We start from the raw sequence: 20,603 nt of genomic DNA on the forward strand, positions 1-20,603 counted from the left end.
TATTTAAAAACATAAAACACCACCACACACACACACACACACAATGAATCCCCTGGCAAACAATTAATTTAATGAGTATTTTGACCATTTCAATTTTGGGGTAAACCAAAACATAATACTTATATTAATAAACTTTGTACATGATTTATTGGGGACATTATCCTATCTGATAAAAGACAGAATATGCAAATTGACCACCACTCTGCGACAAAGATGGAGGCACCCACAGCCAATAAGGAGGGAATATGCAAATTGATGCAACAAAGATGGCGGCAGCCGGGCTGGGATGAAAGATGGCGATGACGCAGGCGTTCCGCCCAACCCCGGCTGCTCCGAGCCTCTGCACAGCGCATATGCGCTGGTGCAAAGTGGGCGGGGCGGGACGCCTGCTATAAGGGGGATGCGTGGAGGGAACTACAGGAGGGCGGCAGGGCCTGAGCGAAGGTGGAAGGCAGCTCCGGCAGGAGCAAAGGGGGAAGGCGGTGGCCAGAGCGAAGGCCTGGGTCCCAGGTGCCGGAGGGAAGCCGGTGCCAGCAGCCAGGGGAAGGAAGGCCTATTCTTGCACGAATCTTCATGCATTGGGCCTCTGACAGATAGATAGATAGATGATAGATAGATAGATAGATAGATAGATAGAGATAGATATAGATATATATCCATATATCTATATATATATCTATATATCTATCTATATATATATATATATATATATAGATAGATATATAGATATATATATCCATATATATCCATATATATACACACATTTTTTCACAGTACATACTCCAATGTTATGCAGCTATCTATTAGTAAGTACTGAAAGAAGCACTTCTTTTCCTTCTCTATCTTTTCTCCTTTTATTTTACTGTATTGTACTATGTTTTACCACAAATGGAGCCAGAAAATGAGCCTGCCCCCTTCTTTCTCAAAGTTAATTAACTGGTCAATTACAGTTGCTCAACCATAAATAACTGTAACTCATTATGTTCTCCATGCCTTCTCCTACACAGTTAAACACTGTTAAACAAAAGAACAGACTAATGGTCACCCTACATTCATAATCAGCACAAATGGTTCTGCAGGTCAATTCAATCCACCTATCTATGAAGCTTTATAGCTCCACCTTAAATCTCCAACCACCCCAGGTACTTTCAACAGATGAACTCTCCTCCTACCTCAAAGTTCCTATATAAAGCAACCTCTCCATTTGTGCTTTAAATCTTGTCCTTCCCTTTTCAGAATCTTATTTTATACTTTATCTCTTCTTTCTTTTGCAGATTTACCTCTTCCTTTCAAATGAATCTATCAGTCTCATCAGATTTTAACCATATCAAATTCTCACCAATTTTGTTTTAAATCCTCACCTGCAATCCACAACCTCTTCAGCTCCACCTATATCTTTCCTTCTCCTTTATAAGTTATCTTTACTTATTGTATTTCTTTGCCTCCCAATCTTTAAACTACTCCAGTCTGACTCCTGCTATCACTACATCAGAATAGCTCTGCTTAAAGTCACCAAAGACCTCCATGTAATTCAATGGTTCAATCTCAATGGCTTTTGATGCCAGTTACCATTCACTCTATCCTAAAACATTCCCTTCCTGTGTCTTACTTAATACACAGTTCCTTGGTTTTCTCCAACCTCTCTAATTCTTCTCAGATTTCATTTGAATACTCAACTTTTCCTACAAAGCCATTTAACTGTGGAGTTCCTGAAGCTTCACTTCTAGGTCTTCTTTTCCCACTCTACACTCTCTCTCTCTATGTAAGCTCATTCAAATACCATCCACACAGCTTTGATGACCCGCCTCACTTCTGAGTTCTAAATTCTGCAAATCCAGCTTTAAGACCTCTCCTTGGATAAGGAAAGTTACTTTAAATTCTTTGGTTTAGTTTGAAACCAAAGAGTCTTACCAGACTTCAACTTGCCCAAGAATCCCAAAACAGGCAAGACTTTTACTAGCCCCCACATTGTATATTACAGTAGTGCCCCCCCGCCCCACGGTCTCACTTTCTGGAATTTCAGTTACCTACAGTCAATTGTGATCCAAAAATATTATATGGAAAATTCCAGAAATAAACAATTCGTAAGTTTTAAATTGCATGCCATTCTATGTAGCATGATGAAATCTTGCACAGTCCTGTGCTTTCCCACCCATACATGGACCATCCCTTTGTGCAGTGTATCTACCTCACTTCATCTCATCACATAGGCATTGTATCATCTCACATCATCACAAGGGGGAGTACAGTACAATAAGAATATTTTGAGAGACAGACAACATAATTTTTATTATATTATACAGTTATAATTGTTCTATTTCATTATTAGTTATTGTTATAACTTTCTTACTATGCCTAATCTATAAACTTTATCAGGGTATGTATATAATAAAAAAACACACAGTATATGTAAGGTTTGGTACCATTCATGGTTTCAGGCATCCACTGGGGGTCTTGGAATGTATCCTCCATGGGTAAGGGGGGACTACTGTATTGTACACCTTTTCTTTATAGACTTATCAAAGTTATAACTGTATACAAAAACAGGGACAATGCTGTTTGCTCACAACTACTATATGTCCAATTCCTTATATAACCAAAAACCCTAGTAACAACACCTTTTTCTACTGCTTACATGAGTCTTTCAGCAGTTTTCATATTCACCACCGCTTAGGAGTTGAAAGTACTGAATTTCTGGTACAGAGGGTCAGTGTAATGGACTTTAGGAACCTATGTCACACATTATATAGATCGACCTCCTCTCAGATTTAGTTTGTCACCAGTGTTCCACAATGGGTCTAGTCAGATGACAATGATTGGGTCTCATCCTAGAGAGCAGATCCATACTGAACAGTGTGCTGCTGAAATGATTAACTGATCTGTCAAAGAAATAGGGAGCCAAGAAATCGATGTAATATATATTACATGAAAACTGAAAGTTATCTTAGATTTACTAGAAATTACAAAACTTAAAAATACTTAGACTAGGTACCACTATAATTGATTTACAATATAACTAAAGTTAATATTCAGTTAAATGAATTACTCTAGATTTTAAATGCCCTAATATTCTTACTATTATATATTAATATACATTTAAAATGGCATATCAATTGACCATATTTTACTGACCATACTTTATTTTTTCAAATACCTCATCAGATACATATTTTACCAAAGCTTTCTAAAATTTAATTTAAATTTCTCTATTTTGCTTTTGTTTGTAATTGTTAAGGTTTAGTATATTTTGGTAGAAAATCAAAAAGATTTAGTGCCAGCAATAATAGTACAACTGGTGCCTGACTTCTATTTGGCAGAACTGCAAAATGATAGTATCATTAAAAAATATAACAGCAGTGAACTTCATTTAAAAATATTTTGCCTATTTTATCTACAAAATTAAAATTGAGCTAGATTTTTTTCAGCCAGTGTACGGGTGGTAATCAGAAAGCAATAATGGACATATATCTAATGCAAGACTGTTTATAAAGAAGTTACTTAAGTTTAGGATCTCATTGGTTAACCTAAAAATGACTTTCATAAGTTCACTTAACCAAAATGCATTTCACATATTTTTAAAAAGCAGTGTAGATAAATTTCATCATACTCCAAATAATCGCACATTTATTAACAGAAAATAAGCAATCTCTGAAGTAGGGAGAGAAAAAACTACATTTTTTTAACTTTATTTTTACTCTCATTATAAAGACCGTAGGCTTAATCTAGAAAATATAAAAAATAAGTATAAAGACAAAAATAAAATTCAGCTATAAACATATCACTAAGAAGTTATCCACTGTTAACAGTTTGGTATAAATCTTTTCAGACTATTTTACTTACAAAAGTGAAATTAACCACCTCTTATGTCTTTTTAGTAGCTATACCATGAACAGATTCCCATATGAATAAATATTCTTTACAATCATGATTGTTAGGAAGAGAACATAGGATTCCATTATATGGAACAACTCCCTAACCTTGGGTCATTGAGGTTATTTTCAATGATTTGCTATTACAAATATATCACTGTAAACAATTAGTGTAATTCACTTCTGTAAGTCAACCTAAAAAAAAATCATTAAACAAGAAAGCATTTAGCTCCCTAAATATAGCCATCAAGATCTAAGGTTCATTTTATTTTGTTTTTCCTAATTATAACAAACTAGAGGCCTGGTGCACGAATTTGTGCATGGGTAGGGTCCAGCCACCCCGGCCCGATGGGGTCCATCGGGCCCAGGCCAGTGTGGGAGAGGCCATAGGTGGTTGGTTGGCCAGCCTTGACCCTGATCAGGGTTGGGGGGCTGATCAGGGGTGGGGCCAGCCAGGGGGGAGGGGCCGCAGGCAGTTGGCCAGCCGGCCCCGCCCCCAATCGGGGTTTTGGGGGCCTATCGGGCCCGGATCAGGCTAATTGGCTGCCACAGTGTGCTTCCTAGCCAGTGGTTGTTCCAGTCGTTCTGGTCATTCCGTCATTCCGGTTGCTGGGCTTTTATATATATATATAGATAGATAGATAGATAGATAGATAGATAGATAAGTTAACATCTTTCCATGGACTTCACCTTGCATGAACACTGAAAATATATCAAATATGTCAAATTTTGAAAACAAATAAAATTTTAATTTGTAATTTAGTAATAAAAATAATTTCACCAAAAGGAATACATAAACTCATGCAATTAAGTTGTTTCTAGCTCAAAATATTCATTACAGAGTAAATCAGGAAGTAGGATACTCTTTTTTCAAAAGTAAATAAATCACTATAAATTAATTTCAATACTTTTCATTGTCTTTCATATGTACTATTCTTTTGTTTGTTTGTTTTTTTGTTGATCCTCACCCAAGGATATTTTTCCATTGATTTTTAAAGAGTGGAAGGGAGGAGGAGAGACACAGAGAGAGAAACATCGATGTGAGAGAAACACATGGATTAGTTGTATCTCACACGCACCTTACCTGGAGCGGGGGTTTGAGCCTGCAACTGAAGTACAGGCCCTTGACCAGAAGAATCAAACCCGCAACCCTTCAGTCTGCAGATGCCCAATCTATCCACTGAGCCAAACCCGCTAGGACTGTACTCTTCTTTACTGAGCTAAAAACTAATTTGAGACTTCTAGTTAATTGTGACACATTGAACACACATTTACTTCTGCTCCCTCTCAAAAACTCCACTAAGATAACAGTAAAAAATATTTTTGTTTTAAAAGACCTAAACCCATTAAAGAGGAAAACAATGAAAAAGGAGAAATGACAGACAACATTTAGGTAGCTATTATTTAGGGAGGAGGGAGGAGGGAGGAGGGAGGAGGGAAAAAGCTGATTTGTGCTGAACCCCAGAAAAATTTCAGGAACCTGAAACACTACAAACTTCTAAAAGTGGAGGTAAAAGAGTCAAAAACAGAAAGATCAGTTGAACATCTCCCCCAGATCCCCTTCCCTATTAGATCAATGGACACTAATTCTCTAGAGAGGCTGAATTCATAATGGGGCAGGGAAGGAAGGGATTGGAGGAAAGAAAAGGGTACATAGAGAACACAAGAGGTAAAATCAAAGGGTACATACTGAACGATGGTAAGGCAGTCCCTACCTCCTCCATCAAGGAGGCTAACTGATCATATCTACAACTAAGAAAAAATTTATTTATAACCATAGAGGTAAATATCATAAGAGTTAAACAGTTGCAATTAGTTGCCTCTGGGGAATATGTGGGGAAGGAAAGGAATAGTGTATGAATTGCTATTTTTTATTATAAGCTTTAGGGGGGGAAAAACAAAAAAATGGTTGCCTCTACAATACCCATTCTTGTTTTCTTCCTTCCTAACAGAATCATAGACACGTTTTTATCAGGGGGGAAAAATACAAAAAAAAAGTTATCTAATATTCTTTTCAGATGGGGATAGTTAATAAGACTTAAGTCAAGATGTTTTTTGGCTTACCCCCAAAAAACCCTGATCTACTACTTTGAACTCAGATGTGATGGCTGGAACTCCAACAACTGTTTTGGATGATGAGACAAACTTGAAATAAGAAGACAAAGATAAGAAAGCAAATGATGGTACAATGATAAAGCCACCATAAAATCCCCATACTATCTATTCAAGACCTAACATGAATAAAAAGTCATGTTTAAGATATTTAAATCAGGACTCGATTAGCAGCAAAATGCAATTCCTAATATGTTGTCTTACATAACTTTTTAAACTAAGTATACATAAAACATTTAAAAAAATTAAAAGTAAAGTTTAGCCCTACCCGATTTGGCTCAGTGGATACAGCTTTGGCCTGTGGACTAAAGGGTCCCAAGTTTGATTCCAATCAAGGGCAAGGCAGTTTACCTCGGTTGCAGGCTCAATTCCCTGCTCTTGTTAGGGTGTGTGGGGAGACAACCAATCGATGTGAGACACACTGATGTTTCTCTCTCTGTCTCTCCCCCTCTCTTCTACTCTCTCTAAAAATCAATGAAAAAATATCCTTTAAAAAAGTGAATTTTAAAATAATTCTAATTAGTAGCAATTGTTAAAAATTAACGTAAATAGTTCCAGAAGGCTATTCAAGAAGCAATTTGTTTGAAAACCTAATCATTTTTCCCATTAGAAATAATGTAAATTGAATTAATCTGTTCCAGACTCACAATGATTCCCTATTTTAACCTTTCTCAAGTGATGGTTGTTTCATGAGCACTGTCACACCTTAGCAATATCAGTACTCTTGATGGCCTCTCTATATTTTAAAATTGTGCTAATCACCTATTTCACCAAGCCATACTCCATAGCTAGATCAGACACATGAACACCTCTATCATACTTTGTAATTATTTCTTTTTTAAAGCTCTATCATTGTTCTCACAACTTCTTTTTCAATTTGCTGCTATCACTAACCTCATTAGGATCCATGGTGACTTGGATCCATGTATTTAATAATAATAAGCAATAGCATAAGCAAAAAAAAAAAAACACAAAAATATTTACAGCACAATTTCCTGAGATGTTAACAGAACAAGGTTTAGCAGTAAACTGACTCATACTCAGGCATTCTCTCCATTGTCACATAAGAGACATGTGACTGATGCCTAACCGGTTTGGCTCAATGGATAGAGCATCGGCCTATGGACTGAAGGGTCCCAGGTTCGATTCCGTCAAGGGCATGTACCTTGGTTGCGGGCACATCCCCAATTGGGGGTGTACAGGAGGCAGCCGATCAATGATTCTCTCTCATCGATGTTTCTAACTCTCTATCCCTCTCCCTTCCTCTCTAAAAAAATCAATAAAATATATTTTTAAAAAAGACATGTGACTGATCATAGAGTATCAGCATGAAAGGGTTGTCAAGTCAGAACCCAAGTTTTGTTGGAAAACTGAGACTTTTTTATGTGAACAACGTGGTAGAGAACTGAATTGCTCTAGATGGGAGACATACAAGAACCAAGGCTTCACATACTGTATGTTCAACATCATCCCTGTCCTCTACTGTCTAGATGCCAATAGCAACCTATCCCAATTAGGACAATCAAAAATTTCTCCAGACATTACCAAATGTCCCCTGCAGGAAACATAATCTCTGAGAAAATGTAGCTGCTATTGCAAATTATTTAGGGCTTTATTGGAGCATTCAGCTTTTCTAGATAAATAACAGAATTTTAGAATTATAACATTTCTAAATTTCCTCTAAAGTTTTTTGTGGGATACAAACTATAAGTGACCTTCAGATTGAATTATCTCTAATGTTCCTCTTAAACTTTCAAAGAATTTCACATGAGAAATATTAACAGCCTTTGTCTAATAATGTCTATCTCCACGCTAGGTATAGTACTGAACATTTCATGGTCATTCTCTCCTTTTATACTCATGACATCCTCATGGGATGACTATTAACCCCATTTTAGTAAGAAACAATTTTAAAGTATTTTAATCAACATATCAAAGTATTTCCAGAAATACTTATCATTCACTGTAATCATTCAAGCACTGAGCTACTTGTTTAGTTTACAATCAATTTATGATCAAAGCATTTCAATACATCTAGCAAAAAAATAAGTTCAATTATTATAATCTTCAGGAATAGGGGAAATGTTCACAGCACCTAACAAGTCAGAGAAATAATAATCAGACTGTTCCTTGAAATATTTTTAACACTATGGCCTAATGAAAGACTACTTTTAGACTTTTTCATCCTTGATTCCCTGAGTACATCCAGTAACTATTTTTTCCCCTTTGCACAACTTGTCATAAACAATTCACTTTATAATTATTTGCAAATTTATTTGTAATTTTAATCTGCCTTTCAGTAGAAATTGAAGTCTGGGTTCAAATCACAGCTGGTCCACCTACCAGAAATGAAGGGAATTCAACTATGAAACTTGCATAACAGGACCTAACTGAAGGCTTTAAGAGTTAGTAGGACCCTCAATAAAAATTAATTTCCCCTTCCTTTCATCCTCAAAGTAAATTAAATATAAATTAAGAGCTAATTTAAGCATTTGTTGAGAGTCCACTAATAAGAGTTAAGGGAGGATGTGATAGGGGCAGTTAGTGGACATTACGCCAAGTAACTATTTCGAAATTAACACTTACAATCTCCCAAATCCATCATCACAAAAATCAGTTTAAGCCTAAGGGACTATTCCCTTAGTCTAAGATTTTATATTTACTGGTATTGTTTCTCAAGTAAACAAGTATATCCTCAAATGCATTGAATGGATGCATAATTTATCACTTATATTACCTATTGTCTTCTGTTTTATTTTCCCTTGTGGTAAAAGACATAGAACCTCCCCTTCACCCACACAACTAACTGCCCAAGACATTTTTATTCAGATTTCTTTCTAAAAAGAGAAATATAAATTGGAGCCTTTCTTTTCAGTGCACAAGACTGTGAGTATAAATCATATATTTCATTAACTGTCACCCACCCAAGCGCATATTATCCATTTTATTGATTACTCACAATTAAGTCATTCACTAATGAGTGCAAGTTACTTAATATTACCTTACCCTTAGTAAATATTAGGAAACCAAATGTTAAAAAGAAAAAAAACAACAACAATCTTTGGGAATTAGATTACATAATCCACTTCTTCCTTTGGTGGCAAATAAAACAGAACTACTGTACTGTTAGAATTTATTAATCAATGCATAAAATTCAACTTAACATAGGTAATCTTTTATTCTATCTTAATGTTTTAGTACAAAAAAAAAAAAAAAAAAACTTCACAAAGCTCACCTGCAGGGTGGATCCAGGACAGGAGCCCTAAGAACAGATCTATTGCTAATCTAGAATATTATAAAACATGTAAGGTTTCAGGTAAAAGTTGGTAGCATAAAAGTATGTCAGCATAACTTAACTCATAACTTAGCAATGTAAAAATAAAAGTTTAAGTTCTTCTTGTTTAGTTTTATTTCCTTGTATATTTAGGTGGTATTGGAGTTTTTTAAAATAGTCAACTTCATTGGTACTTAAAATAATTTACTGTCACTGTTCAGACACTGTATTTCACAGGCTAAATTTATTCATCTGTTCTTAAAACTGATTTCACGAAATATAATAAGAGTTAAAGATTCTCCAAAAATGTTCTGGCCCTCAAATAAAATTTCAATGCAATTTCAGCAATTAAGGGTTATTTGATCAAGTAAATTAAAGCTAAAGGTAACCAAAACCAACTTGCTTATTAATGATATCAAAAGGAAAACAGGCCCAGCCGGTGTGGTTCAGTGGTTGAGCACTGACCTATGAACCAGGAGGTCACTGTTGGATTCCTGGTCAGGGCATATGCCTGGGTTGCAGGCTCTATCCCTAGTGTGAGGCATGCAGGAGGCAGCTGATCAATGATTCTCATCATTGATGTCTCTACCTTTCTCTCCCTCTCCCTTCCTCTCTGAAATCAATAAAAATATATTTTAAAAAAGCAAAAGAGAAAATAAAAAGATTTTCAGCCGATGAATATATTAAAAAGATCAATCATAAACTAATTTTCAGATGTTTAAAATTCCCATAGATACGAAGTCTACCGATAACATGGTTTCCAGATGTAAAACATATAGTTAGAAAACAAGTATTGTAAAGACACTGAATCTCTAAATCCAGTGAATGCCACTACCAAAATAAATAAAAATAAGGAAAAATATTTTCAAGAAAGTCACTAAATAGAGAGCAATGCCAAAGAAAAAATACACGCCCTTTATACCAAGACAGTTTCCACCTTCTTATTTATGATAAGAAGGAAAGAAACAAAAATCAAAAAACAGTTTAAAGTATTAAAAACTTGCCTGAAAATTTCAATTCCATCCTTTCCCTTTCAATGTTTGGAAAGGCATAAAAATCAAATTTCAGCAAATATGATGCTTACCTCCTGTTAACTTTATTTTCTACTTGTTACCAGAATGAAATAGCCTAACTTTAATTAATATGTAAAGGATCCAAACCCATTTGTTAGAAGAAGAAACGGTGGGATAGAGAGATTAAGTAACTTGTCCAAGGTAATAACTAGGAAGTGGTGGAGCCATGATTTGAACTCTATTCATAAGATAATAAGCAAATTAAAAAATAAATAAATAAAAGAATGGGTTGGAAAAAAAGAGTAAAACTTTCTGCCAAAACAGTTTGCAAAACAAGACTGTTGTGAATGAGAAAAAATGTTTATAAATATATGTAGATGTGAATGTAGATGACACAACCTTACCCCTAGAAGTACTTTGGTGCTGTAACATTTGATTATGGCCAAACACTTGAAACTACATCAAATCAGAGTGACAGTTGACCAAGTAAATAATTTATTGTCACTGTTCGGTCGAGGAAAGGGGATAAGAAAAGAAAAGATGACAATCACCCTGTCTTAACCCCGCCACCACCACCACCCGCCCCCCAAAAAAGTATCTAAAACACCGTGGGTCAGCGCCTAAACCAACAGAATTGTCCCGGCGGGGTCTCGTGCAGGGATGACAGGAGACCCTAGCAGAGGGGGAGGGGTGGCGATGACAGGAGAGGGAGCGGCAGAGACACGGCAAGCCCCGATCTCCGAAAAAGGGGGCCCGAGGGGGCACAAGGGGCGGAGAAGGGAAGGCAGGAAATGTTGCCAGAGATTCCGAATGAAGTGAGCAGGAACTGGGTGGGAAGCACAAGAAGGCGGGACCCTCGGGCAGAAAGGGGTCTGTCTGGGGAAGGGGAGGCATGTCAGTACTCCAGCGCTTTCCTGCCAGCTGACCCTCCGCTCCAGCCCCTCCACCCGCGACAAACTCTCACTTTTTCAGCAACCCTTAGACCCACGGGTCATGCCCGTCTCGCTCCCCGCTCCCCGCCCCCCACCCCAAGCCGGATAGGTGGAGGGGGGAGCTTCACCCTCACTCTCCTTGTTGGGCTGGCGGAGTGAGCACCGGACACAGCCCTGATTCGAGGACGAGGAGGCCAGGAGACGCAGGGAGGCCCAGTACCCGGGTGTCAAGTCCGAGCGGCCGACGGGCGCCTCACCTGACAGAAGCGTCGGCAGTAATCCCGACTGCTGATCCCGACGACGCCGCCACCGCAGCTGCTGCCGCCAGTGCCGTCGTTGCCGTCGCCCGCAACTCCAAGCCCCGCAGGGCCTGGCGGGGACTCCACAATGGCCACGAGCTCTTCTCCGAGGCGTTCGGCCTCTTGGTCGCTCTCTTCCTCCGCCATGAGGCTCTCGCCGCCCAGCGCGTACCAGCCCCTGCGCCGCCGCCGCCGCCGCTGTAGCAGCCTCGGCTAACCTCCTCCTCCTCTAGTTCCCTCCCCCTTCTCTCCGCCCCTGGTGGACTGGGGCCTCTCGTCTGGCTCTACTTCCGGCTCCGCCCACCCACGCCCCCAGTTTTCAATGGAGAAATCTAGCCGCCAATCATGCACATGCCCGCCTTTCTACTACCATTGGTCAAGGCATTTGTCTGTTTGATAGCTCCGCTGTCAATTGGCCACCGCTGCTCGGCGGTTGCTGGGGCCCGCCTACGAGCTTTGCCATAGGCGGTGCGGGAGGACGGGGCGCGGTGGGGGACACGGCGGCCGCCGCGGGGCTCGACCGGGCAACGGCGGCGGCGGCGGCGGCGGCAACGACGACAAGTCCTTCTCTTCCCTCACCCTCTTGCTCCTTTTTCTCTTACTCCTCCTTTCCTTTCTGGCCGACTCTCGTCCACTTCCCCTAGAGGCCGCCCGGATCCTACGGTAACGAGAAGCTAGGGAGGCCGAGGGTGGGCCCGGCCGTTGGTGCAGGCTCTGGGCCCGGGGCCTTCCTGCCCGAACGGGAGCCGGGGGCGGAGCCGGGGCGACGTTGTCGGCGGATGGAAGGGGGAGGAGACGGGAAGCCTGACAGCGTGCGCGCCCGTCAGGGGCCTACCGCCTCCTCCCCTGAGACTGCCGCCAACTAGGCTGTCTAGTGGCGGGGCCCACGGACGGCAGCTGGGACGCGGCCCTGCCCAGCTAGCGGGGCTGGGGGCGGCGGGGCGCCGGCTGCTGGGGCTGGCGCGGGAGGAGGGCGTCTAGACGGCGAGAACGCCCCGCGCCCCGCCTTCCCCTCGCTCTCCGGAACCCTGGGGCCCGGGGCGCGCGGCCAGGTGCCGAGGCGGGCGGGCCGCCGGGAAGGGAGCGGGTTGCGGAGTGTTGGGGTCCGCGTTGGGGTCGGGACTTGCTGTGTCGAGTTTCCTAAAGAGCGAGGTTTTAAAGACACCTGCGTGGTGGCGGTTGTTGGTGTCCCTGTTCACGTTTTCGCCCGCCCTTCTTTCTCTCCCTACCCCCATTTTTCCTTCCTATTTGTTTTGTGTTTTGCAGTAAAGGCATGACTTCCCCGCATCTCAGGGAAAACGGGGTGCAAGCCCAGAAACTATTTGCCCACCACCACTTGTTGAAACACGGATTTTGAAAGCGTCTCCGGTTGGAACCAACGGAAAGTGCCAGGAGTTCATGCATCTCTGGTCTTGCGCTGGGACCCTTTACTAGTAAGTATCCAGACGGAAAAAACTGGAAACTGATCAGGTAAACATTTAAACTTGAAAAACGGATGACTTTTATTTTGCTCTAGTAAGTGATTTGCTGCTTCTGTTTTGTTAGCTAATTCCTGCTCTTAACTTCGTCCGCGCTTAAAATATCTTTACCTTCTTTTGAAAACACTTTTGTTCTTCAGGTCTGTAAACTCAAGCATCCTCTGCTGGGTACATGTTTGCTTTTGCAGTAACACAGACTTTTGAAAGTTACAAGACATTGGATGTGTAGGCCTTTCACATTATCACAAGTAATTGGTCATTTTATGCCTCAGAGAATAACGAACATTTTTTAAAGTTTGAAATTAAACTATTTAAAGACAAGATTTTTCACATTGAAAGATTTAGGCATTACTGGGCACAAATATTTAATGTTGTTTTATAACTAGTTTAGAGCCATTAATAATTGGGACTGATTTGCTATAGGTGTATAAAATATAAATCATTAACTTAAGGTACACACATATAATGGTAATTCACTGTTTATTGGGCAGGAATCATCTCTGCCTTATCTGCCATTGAACACCTGTAGCCAACACAATATTTGGCACATGAAAGCTATACATTAAACAGATTTTTAACACGTTAAGCCCCCTGTCAGTCACCGGTGACTGACACTATACTTTCCCTCCCGAAGACAAAACAGGCTGGGCGCTTAACGTGTTAATAGAATATTTGAATTAATCCTATTAAAACCTAAGTTTTATCATGCTTTTCAGAATTTATGTGAAACATTAAGTCCTTCTCTGAGTTTATGTCCATAGACAATTTAAAGTTATTTTGAGATAGCTTTCATATTACTCAGCTACAAGTTCTCTAACGTGGATTAACACCATTGTTTCTGATTACACTTATAAAGAAAATGGTACCTATCATATTTCTATAGAACAGAGTTCTATTATCAATTATATCAAATTCATTTGAATTTCTTATATCTAGGTTAATGTAAGAGCTTAACCCAGGGGTGGGCAAACTTTTTGACTCGAGGGCCACAATGGGTTCTTAAACTGGACCGGAGGGCCGGAACAAAAGCATGGATGGAGTGTGTGTGTGAACTAATATAAATTCAAAGTAAACATCATTACATAAAAGGGTACGGTCTTTTTTTTTTTTTAGTTTTATTCATTTCAAACGGGCCGGATCCGGCCCACGGGCCATAGTTTGCCCACGGCTGGCTTAACCCAAAGGCACATGCCTCAGGAAACAAATGGTCTCCACCAACAATATTTGTTCAATATCTCAAGTTTTCAGTGCCACCGGTTTTGACAGTGATCATAAATGTTTGCAATTAGGATAAATTTTGAAATGATTAAGCTGCTTCTGAGATTAATATATGAAAAAATAGTAAAGATAATCATTTACTTATTCCATCAACAAATTGTGATTGAACATCTATCATACACTAGGCACTATGTTAATGAGTTTTTGGTTTTGTTCTAGCTGACTAGTTAAATGGAATAAATTAATAGATGTGGATATTAGTCTTTAATGGAAAAAAAGTGTTAGAAAAAATACTTTGCATATATCTTGATCATCACCTTTTGGAAAACTTAATAGAGGTGTATATGCATTAATTCTTTGAATTCTATTTTTGCTTTAAAATATAATAATATTGTTTCTGATGTTACTGGTGTTCGGTCTGCTTTCTTGGCTTATACTTTTTTTCTCTGAGCAGTTGTGGAAATTATATTTACCTTCATATACAATTATGCCAGTTTATTTATCCCCCTGTTTGAACAAACTTTGTTTACAATTCCCTATGATTGTGTTCGTAAAATCAGTTGCCCCAGAACCGTGAAGGAAAAGAAGCTCTTTTAAACTTGAATACATATCTAAATTGAATGAAATTAATATAATACCCTAAATACTGACCTGTGATTAGGTTTTTCTAAAAGATAGTGACATCTGAAATAGGTGTCATTCTTTTTTCATAGTTTAAATTTATTTGAATTTCATCAAATTCAAGGAATGGATGTAGTTGTTACTAGTAATGGGTACACGATCTATTAATTTAAATTAAGTTTTCTGAAATCTATAATCTTAAAAATGTTTATACTTTTCTTGTTAACTGCTTCCCAAATGAACTGTTGTTATAACACTTACGTTTTTTCTTGTCTTGAAAGAACCTTATTCAAAGTCAAAATGGAAAGATTTGTAGTGACAGCACCACCTGCTCGAAACCGTTCTAAGACTGCTTTGTATGTGACTCCCCTGGATCGAGTCACTGAGTTTGGAGGTGAGCTGCATGAAGATGGAGGAAAACTCTTCTGCACTTCTTGCAATGTGGTTCTGAATCATGTTCGCAAGTCTGCCATTAGTGACCATCTCAAGTCAAAGACTCATACCAAGAGGAAGGCAGAATTTGAAGAGCAGAATGTGAGAAAGAAGCAAAGGCCCCTAACTGCATCCCTTCAGTGCAACAGTACTGCACAAACAGAGAAAGTCAGTGTTATCCAGGACTTTGTGAAAATGTGCCTGGAAGCCAACATCCCACTTGAGAAGGCTGATCACCCAGCCGTCCGTGCTTTCCTGTCTCGCCATGTGAAGAATGGAGGCTCCATACCTAAGTCAGACCAGCTGAGGAGAGCATATCTGCCTGATGGATATGAGAATGAGAATCAGCTCCTCAACTCACAAGATTGTTGACCAGGAGGTTACCATCATTGTGATCAAGATTAAATAATGTGGAGTGTTAAAGTTATGTATTGATTATATGGTTCATTTTTATATTTATTTCGTTTAAAAATCATGTGATGCAGAATAGTTTTTCAATGTGTATATAGTTGCAAGCAAAAACAAAAATTCACCATAAAACTTACTGTTAATTTTAGTCACCAATGGTGTAAAACAAAAATTAAGGTTTAAAGTGTGCTAGAATACCTTAAACCTGATGGTTATCTTTAAAGTTGAAGGTTTTTCTCCTGAAATATTTGTGCATGGACGAACTGCCCTGCTTTTTTACCCTATTGCCATGTATGATTATTCCTTGTGAGAGTACTTAATTACTTGGATTGAAGACTAGCCTAGGAAATTGAAGCTGCTGCCAGGCAACACCACTCACAGTAACTTAAAGGAATTCTTTCTGATTAGAGGATCCTCCTCAAAATGGAAGCGATGGTGGTAAACTGTTCTTGTATATTCAGATCCCTAGCAGAAAATGACTGTTTATTTCAAACTATGCTTTATTTTGTATATGATGTAGTTACTTAGCTATCCTTCAGTTCCTCACTGTATTTTTCCCCCCTTTTTAAAGGCTTATTGTTCTATTTAGTAATAGCTTCAAGTGACCAAAAGACTAAAATCTTTTAATGTCAGTGCCAAAAGCCATAGGGAATTTTGCAGTGACACAATTTTAGTCTCTTAACATAAACACAACATTTTTGAACCATAGCTTTCATTTCAAGCATCATCTTGAGTTTGTAAGCTTTTTTTTTAATGTCTTGATGTTAAAAGACACCAGGATTATCATTTTAATTTAAACAGGTAGACACTTTATTGAGTTTTCTGTTTTTACAGAAAACTAGTAATTTTTTGCTGACAGATCAGAAAATAAGGAAATTACTTTCTATATATTAATTTTTCCATATGGTTTCATAAGAGTTTAGTTGGGATAAGTAGACTAGAAACAAGTTTACTTTCACTTTTATGTGCTTTGCCTCTGGTGGTACAAGGCTTTTAAATGGATGGTAAACATTGTCTAACAGTACAAGATTTTTGTAGTGGAGATCTGGCAGTATCCTGTATAACTCTTTGGGTGAGGAAATAATTAGTTCTGTTAGAGGTCAACCATGTTCAGGAAATGATCTCTATCTGAACCTCACTATCTTTTAAGGTTATCAGAGACCCAAATTATATTTTTTAAAAACTAAACAGTGAAAACTTGGAGTATAGCTTTAAAAAACTCTTAAATTCTTTGAAAGCATTCAAGTTAAAATACTTATATATTTCTATTACAAGCACGACAAATGATGCCCTATGTTAACAGCAGGTATTATATTTAAGGTTATTTTACCACAAATCTTTATTTAAAAAAGAAAAGCCAAAGTAAGTAAGAACAAGGTTTAGATTTTATATTTTTCAGAAACAGCTTTCCATTTCTAAATTTCTTTTACAGACTTAAGTTCCTAGTTCAGGTTGTCAAAGTGTCCGTCTGATTTTAGATTTTATGTGGATTTTTTTAAATAAGCCTGCCACCAAAAAATAAGAAAAAAAGGTCCCCTGTCAAAATTTGAATACCAATTTTCCTCATGTTCAGTTATATTAAAGTAGCACAATAAATTCCTAGAGTAGTGCTCTCATTGATAAAGCACATACATGAGAAGACCAGCAGCAAAACATAACCAAAATGTACTTTTTTTTTACTTCCTCTAGTAAAGAATTTGCAGGCAACCATGTTTAATTTGAATTATCTATGATGGTAAAAAGTCTTAAGAAGCTAGGAAACTAATTGAGTTTTATAGCGCTATTTTCAGAATACAAAAATAAGGTTAGATATGCAATCATTCTAATTTTTCAAAATTCCATGTGATTTAGACTGCTCCCTATTATTTGGGTATTAATTTGCACTGAAAGCAAATCTATAGTGGCAGAACAGTTTTCAGTCGTCCTAAACTATAAACTGAATGACATTCCACTGGAAAAACACCAATAATTCACATTTGAGTTTCTAGTAATTACAGATTTGATGATCATTTAGGTCCCATATAAATGTATTTCACCAGGCTCCAAACTATTCCCACACACACCATATCTAGGGGCATAATCCATCCTCCTGCTATGATTATATCATGTCCTTAGAAGAGTTTTTCATCCTTTTGTGGAGGTTTAATATGTTTCTTCATTATAAAACTTCGTTCCCTGAGTCTGGTTAACCTTGTCTCATAGTTAAATAGATAAAGCAGAATGATTGTTTTAGCCTGCTCAAACGTACAAATCTGTGAAACGATGGTTGGCATATGTTAACAAATGAGAATATCTAAGAGGCATATACTGCTGTCAAGGTATAGTGGACGTGTGTTCTGAAGTTTTAAATCTTAACTATATAGTGTTAGTGTGATACTATACTATTTGGGAAAATAGCATTTTCTATTTTATAAGTTGTATGCATAAACAAGACATGTAATATTTCATTTATAAACTGCCTTCAACACATGCTTACCTGTTAATAGTGTTTTCTTGAAATATAGTAGTATGTCTTCCAAAATTTCACTTTATGCTTACAGTAAATAGTTCCTAGCTAGTTGAAATGTTAAATTCCTTGTTGGTTTCTTTTGATTCTGTGGGGCATATAGCAAGCCTAAAGGACATTGTAATCATTTCTTACGGGGTGAAAATCTAGAAAGATTGTGTATGAGAGCCTAAATCGTTATTTTATTCATTATCATCTTTGGGTTAGACTTCTTTTTCTTAACAAATGCTACTTCCAGTTAATGCATTTGGCCCTACTGAATTTTCAGGGACCAAAAAACTTTAAAGAAAAAGTTGTGCATCTTAGAATTGTAACCAATTAAGTATTGGCTTGGGATTGTTCTGAAGTATTTATTGCTTAAAAACTATTGTAAGTAACAGTTGGCAAGAACTCTAAGCAGAAAGTTCCATGTTAAAACTTTTGCCTGGAAGAATTTGTATGTGAATGTTAATGGAAAACACATTTAAACAAATTTAAAGTGGCTATAAATGAAAGCCACAGAAAATAATTTGGTGCTTAGTCTTTTGTAAGGGCTCTCCATGGTTTGACTTGCCCCAACTGCTTTTAAATGAGTACATATCACCTTCATTAAATAGAAGATTCATTCTATAATTTCACTGAAAATATTAGCCTAAAATAATTGCTTTAGCATCTGGTCAGCACTGATTAAAATGTGAATAGTGAAGTGGCTATCTTAATTAAACCTTGGTTTATCTGAATCCATACTGTCATAGACTTCTGAGGTAAATACAATTCTTACCTAGTATTCTACTTGTATCCAGAATACTGTATTCATTAAAATTTACTGTGTTCATTTTTGTATTCCTGTGCTTTTTTTTCCCTTCATGCATGTATTAGTATAAATGTGTCACTTTTAAAGTTTTGTCTCTGTGACTTTTAGAAATAAATTTCAAAGAATTTGTTTCAGAAATTTTTGAAAGCACATTTTGTTTTGTGAGTGAATAACATTTCATAATTCCAAAAGATCAACAGAATTTTACTAAATGAGTTTTATCTTTGTAGGATTATTCATTCTTATGCTTAATATAAAAGCATATATTCTGTCAAGAATCACATTATAAATATAGTAGAAATTATATAGGTAATATTTAAATAAACTTAATCAGTGCTTTTAAATGGAAATATCATTTTCTACTTTTGGAAATACCAGTTATCAAGGATAAACCTAATTTGCATCTCATAAGTTTTATTGGTTTCTGAGAGATTTGCTATGCCCTCATTTGACACTGGGTGTAAAAAAGTGTTGAAAATTGCCTTGCGTTTTAGTAGTATTACATAGTTTTAAGGGATATCCACTTCCATTTATCAAATTAGCTTCTACTTACCTCTATTTGGGGAAAAAAACATATGGCTAATATGCAAAGTGTCCCCTTGGGAGTTTAGGAGACTGGGAGTTTGATCACTCACTATGACATGCGCTGACCACCAAGGGGCGGCATGGAATGAAGGAAGGCCCCGGCCTGCAGCCAGAAGGCCCTGATCAGCCCTGATTGTCAGCCAGGCCTAGGGACCCTACCAGTGCATGAATTTCATGCACCAGGCCTCTAACAAATTTATAAAGTGATTAACTTATTTTTCCTGGAATCAAAATGGTAGAAAGGACCTTAAATGTCTGTTTCCAATTTAACATCTCTAAACCATCAGTGACCTGTCTTCATTTTTCCTAAAGAATCTCATAATCTTTATTAAATGTAAACAATTGAATGTATGTGCCTCTGGGTCTCATAACAGTTCCTTTTTTTTTTCCTGTGTAAATTGAGTTGTGTATACACCTGTAATATGGTGTATCATGTTGCAAAGATGCTCCTAGGATGAGACTAGCTAACCTACCCCTGTGAAATCTAAAACTGGAAAATAGAATAGGACTGACTTATGAGATACATTTGATATATATGGCATGACTTTCATCAGATTGCCCCTCCAGTATGTTACATGATTTAAATGGTTTTATATGCATACTATTTAGAGTGAATGCTGATTAGTTCTCATTTAAATGTTGGAATCATAATTTAAAAGCCCTTGTCTTAGACTTCTTGGTTAAATTTGAATAATATGCAATCAACTAGTATTTATTGAGTCCCTATCATGTCCCCACTCTAGCCAGTGGGGACACATCATAGAAAATTTAAATCCCTTTAATTCTAGTGATGACTCATTGTCATAAAATGGAGGAAGGGGTGCACTTGTTTTTACTAAGCAAATCCTTAAGCATTCCTTGTGAGACTAGTTAGTTGCAAGCCAACTAGTAGCCACGGGTTTCATCTTTCTTTTCAAAGTCTTACTTCATAAAAGAAACAGCAATAAGATCGAAAATATGCAGATTAAATGGTCTACATATTCTTTGAAAATATGGTAGTCTATGCAATCTATAAAATACCAATTTCCGGTCCTAGCTCAGTGGATAGAGCGTTGGCCTTCAG

The 20,603-nt window shown here is 37.8% G+C and overlaps 2 protein-coding genes across 5 annotated transcripts in view; one reads left to right on the forward strand and one right to left on the reverse strand.

Moving 5' to 3' along the window:
* Positions 1-11,876, reverse strand: part of ZNF654 (zinc finger protein 654) — a 109,938-nt gene extending 98,062 nt beyond the window's left edge. For both annotated transcript variants that reach the window (XM_023755356.1, XM_006090541.3), the window contains exon 1: positions 11,458-11,876. In XM_023755356.1, the coding sequence (XP_023611124.1) occupies positions 11,458-11,646 (189 nt within the window). In that variant the 5' untranslated portion in view covers positions 11,647-11,876. The remainder of the gene's footprint in view (positions 1-11,457) is intronic.
* Positions 11,877-12,016: 140 nt separating this feature from the next.
* CGGBP1 (CGG triplet repeat binding protein 1) lies at positions 12,017-18,976 on the forward strand. Of its 3 annotated transcripts, none has more exons than XM_014457392.2 (3): positions 12,017-12,162; positions 12,766-12,969; positions 15,098-18,976. In XM_014457392.2, exon 3 carries the CDS (start codon positions 15,117-15,119, stop codon positions 15,618-15,620), a length of 504 nt encoding a protein of 167 aa, XP_014312878.1. In that variant the 5' UTR covers positions 12,017-12,162; positions 12,766-12,969; positions 15,098-15,116; the 3' UTR covers positions 15,621-18,976. The 3 variants fall into 3 exon arrangements, with proteins under 3 accessions (XP_014312878.1, XP_006090602.1, XP_014312879.1); XM_006090540.3 differs by having other exon boundaries at positions 12,020-12,162; positions 12,766-12,932; XM_014457393.2 differs by lacking the exon at positions 12,017-12,162 and adding an exon at positions 12,389-12,551 and having other exon boundaries at positions 12,766-12,932.
* Positions 18,977-20,603: the final 1,627 nt, after the last annotated feature.

Source organism: Myotis lucifugus, unplaced genomic scaffold (genome assembly GCF_000147115.1).
Source record: "Myotis lucifugus unplaced genomic scaffold, Myoluc2.0 scaffold_75, whole genome shotgun sequence".
Taxonomy (NCBI): Eukaryota; Metazoa; Chordata; class Mammalia; order Chiroptera; family Vespertilionidae; genus Myotis; species Myotis lucifugus.

What these genes read in the sequence shown, in the direction of transcription:
- CGGBP1 (XM_014457392.2), top strand. Translation starts at nt 15,117, where the DNA reads ATGGAAAGATTTGTAGTGACAGCACCACCTGCTCGAAACCGTTCTAAG.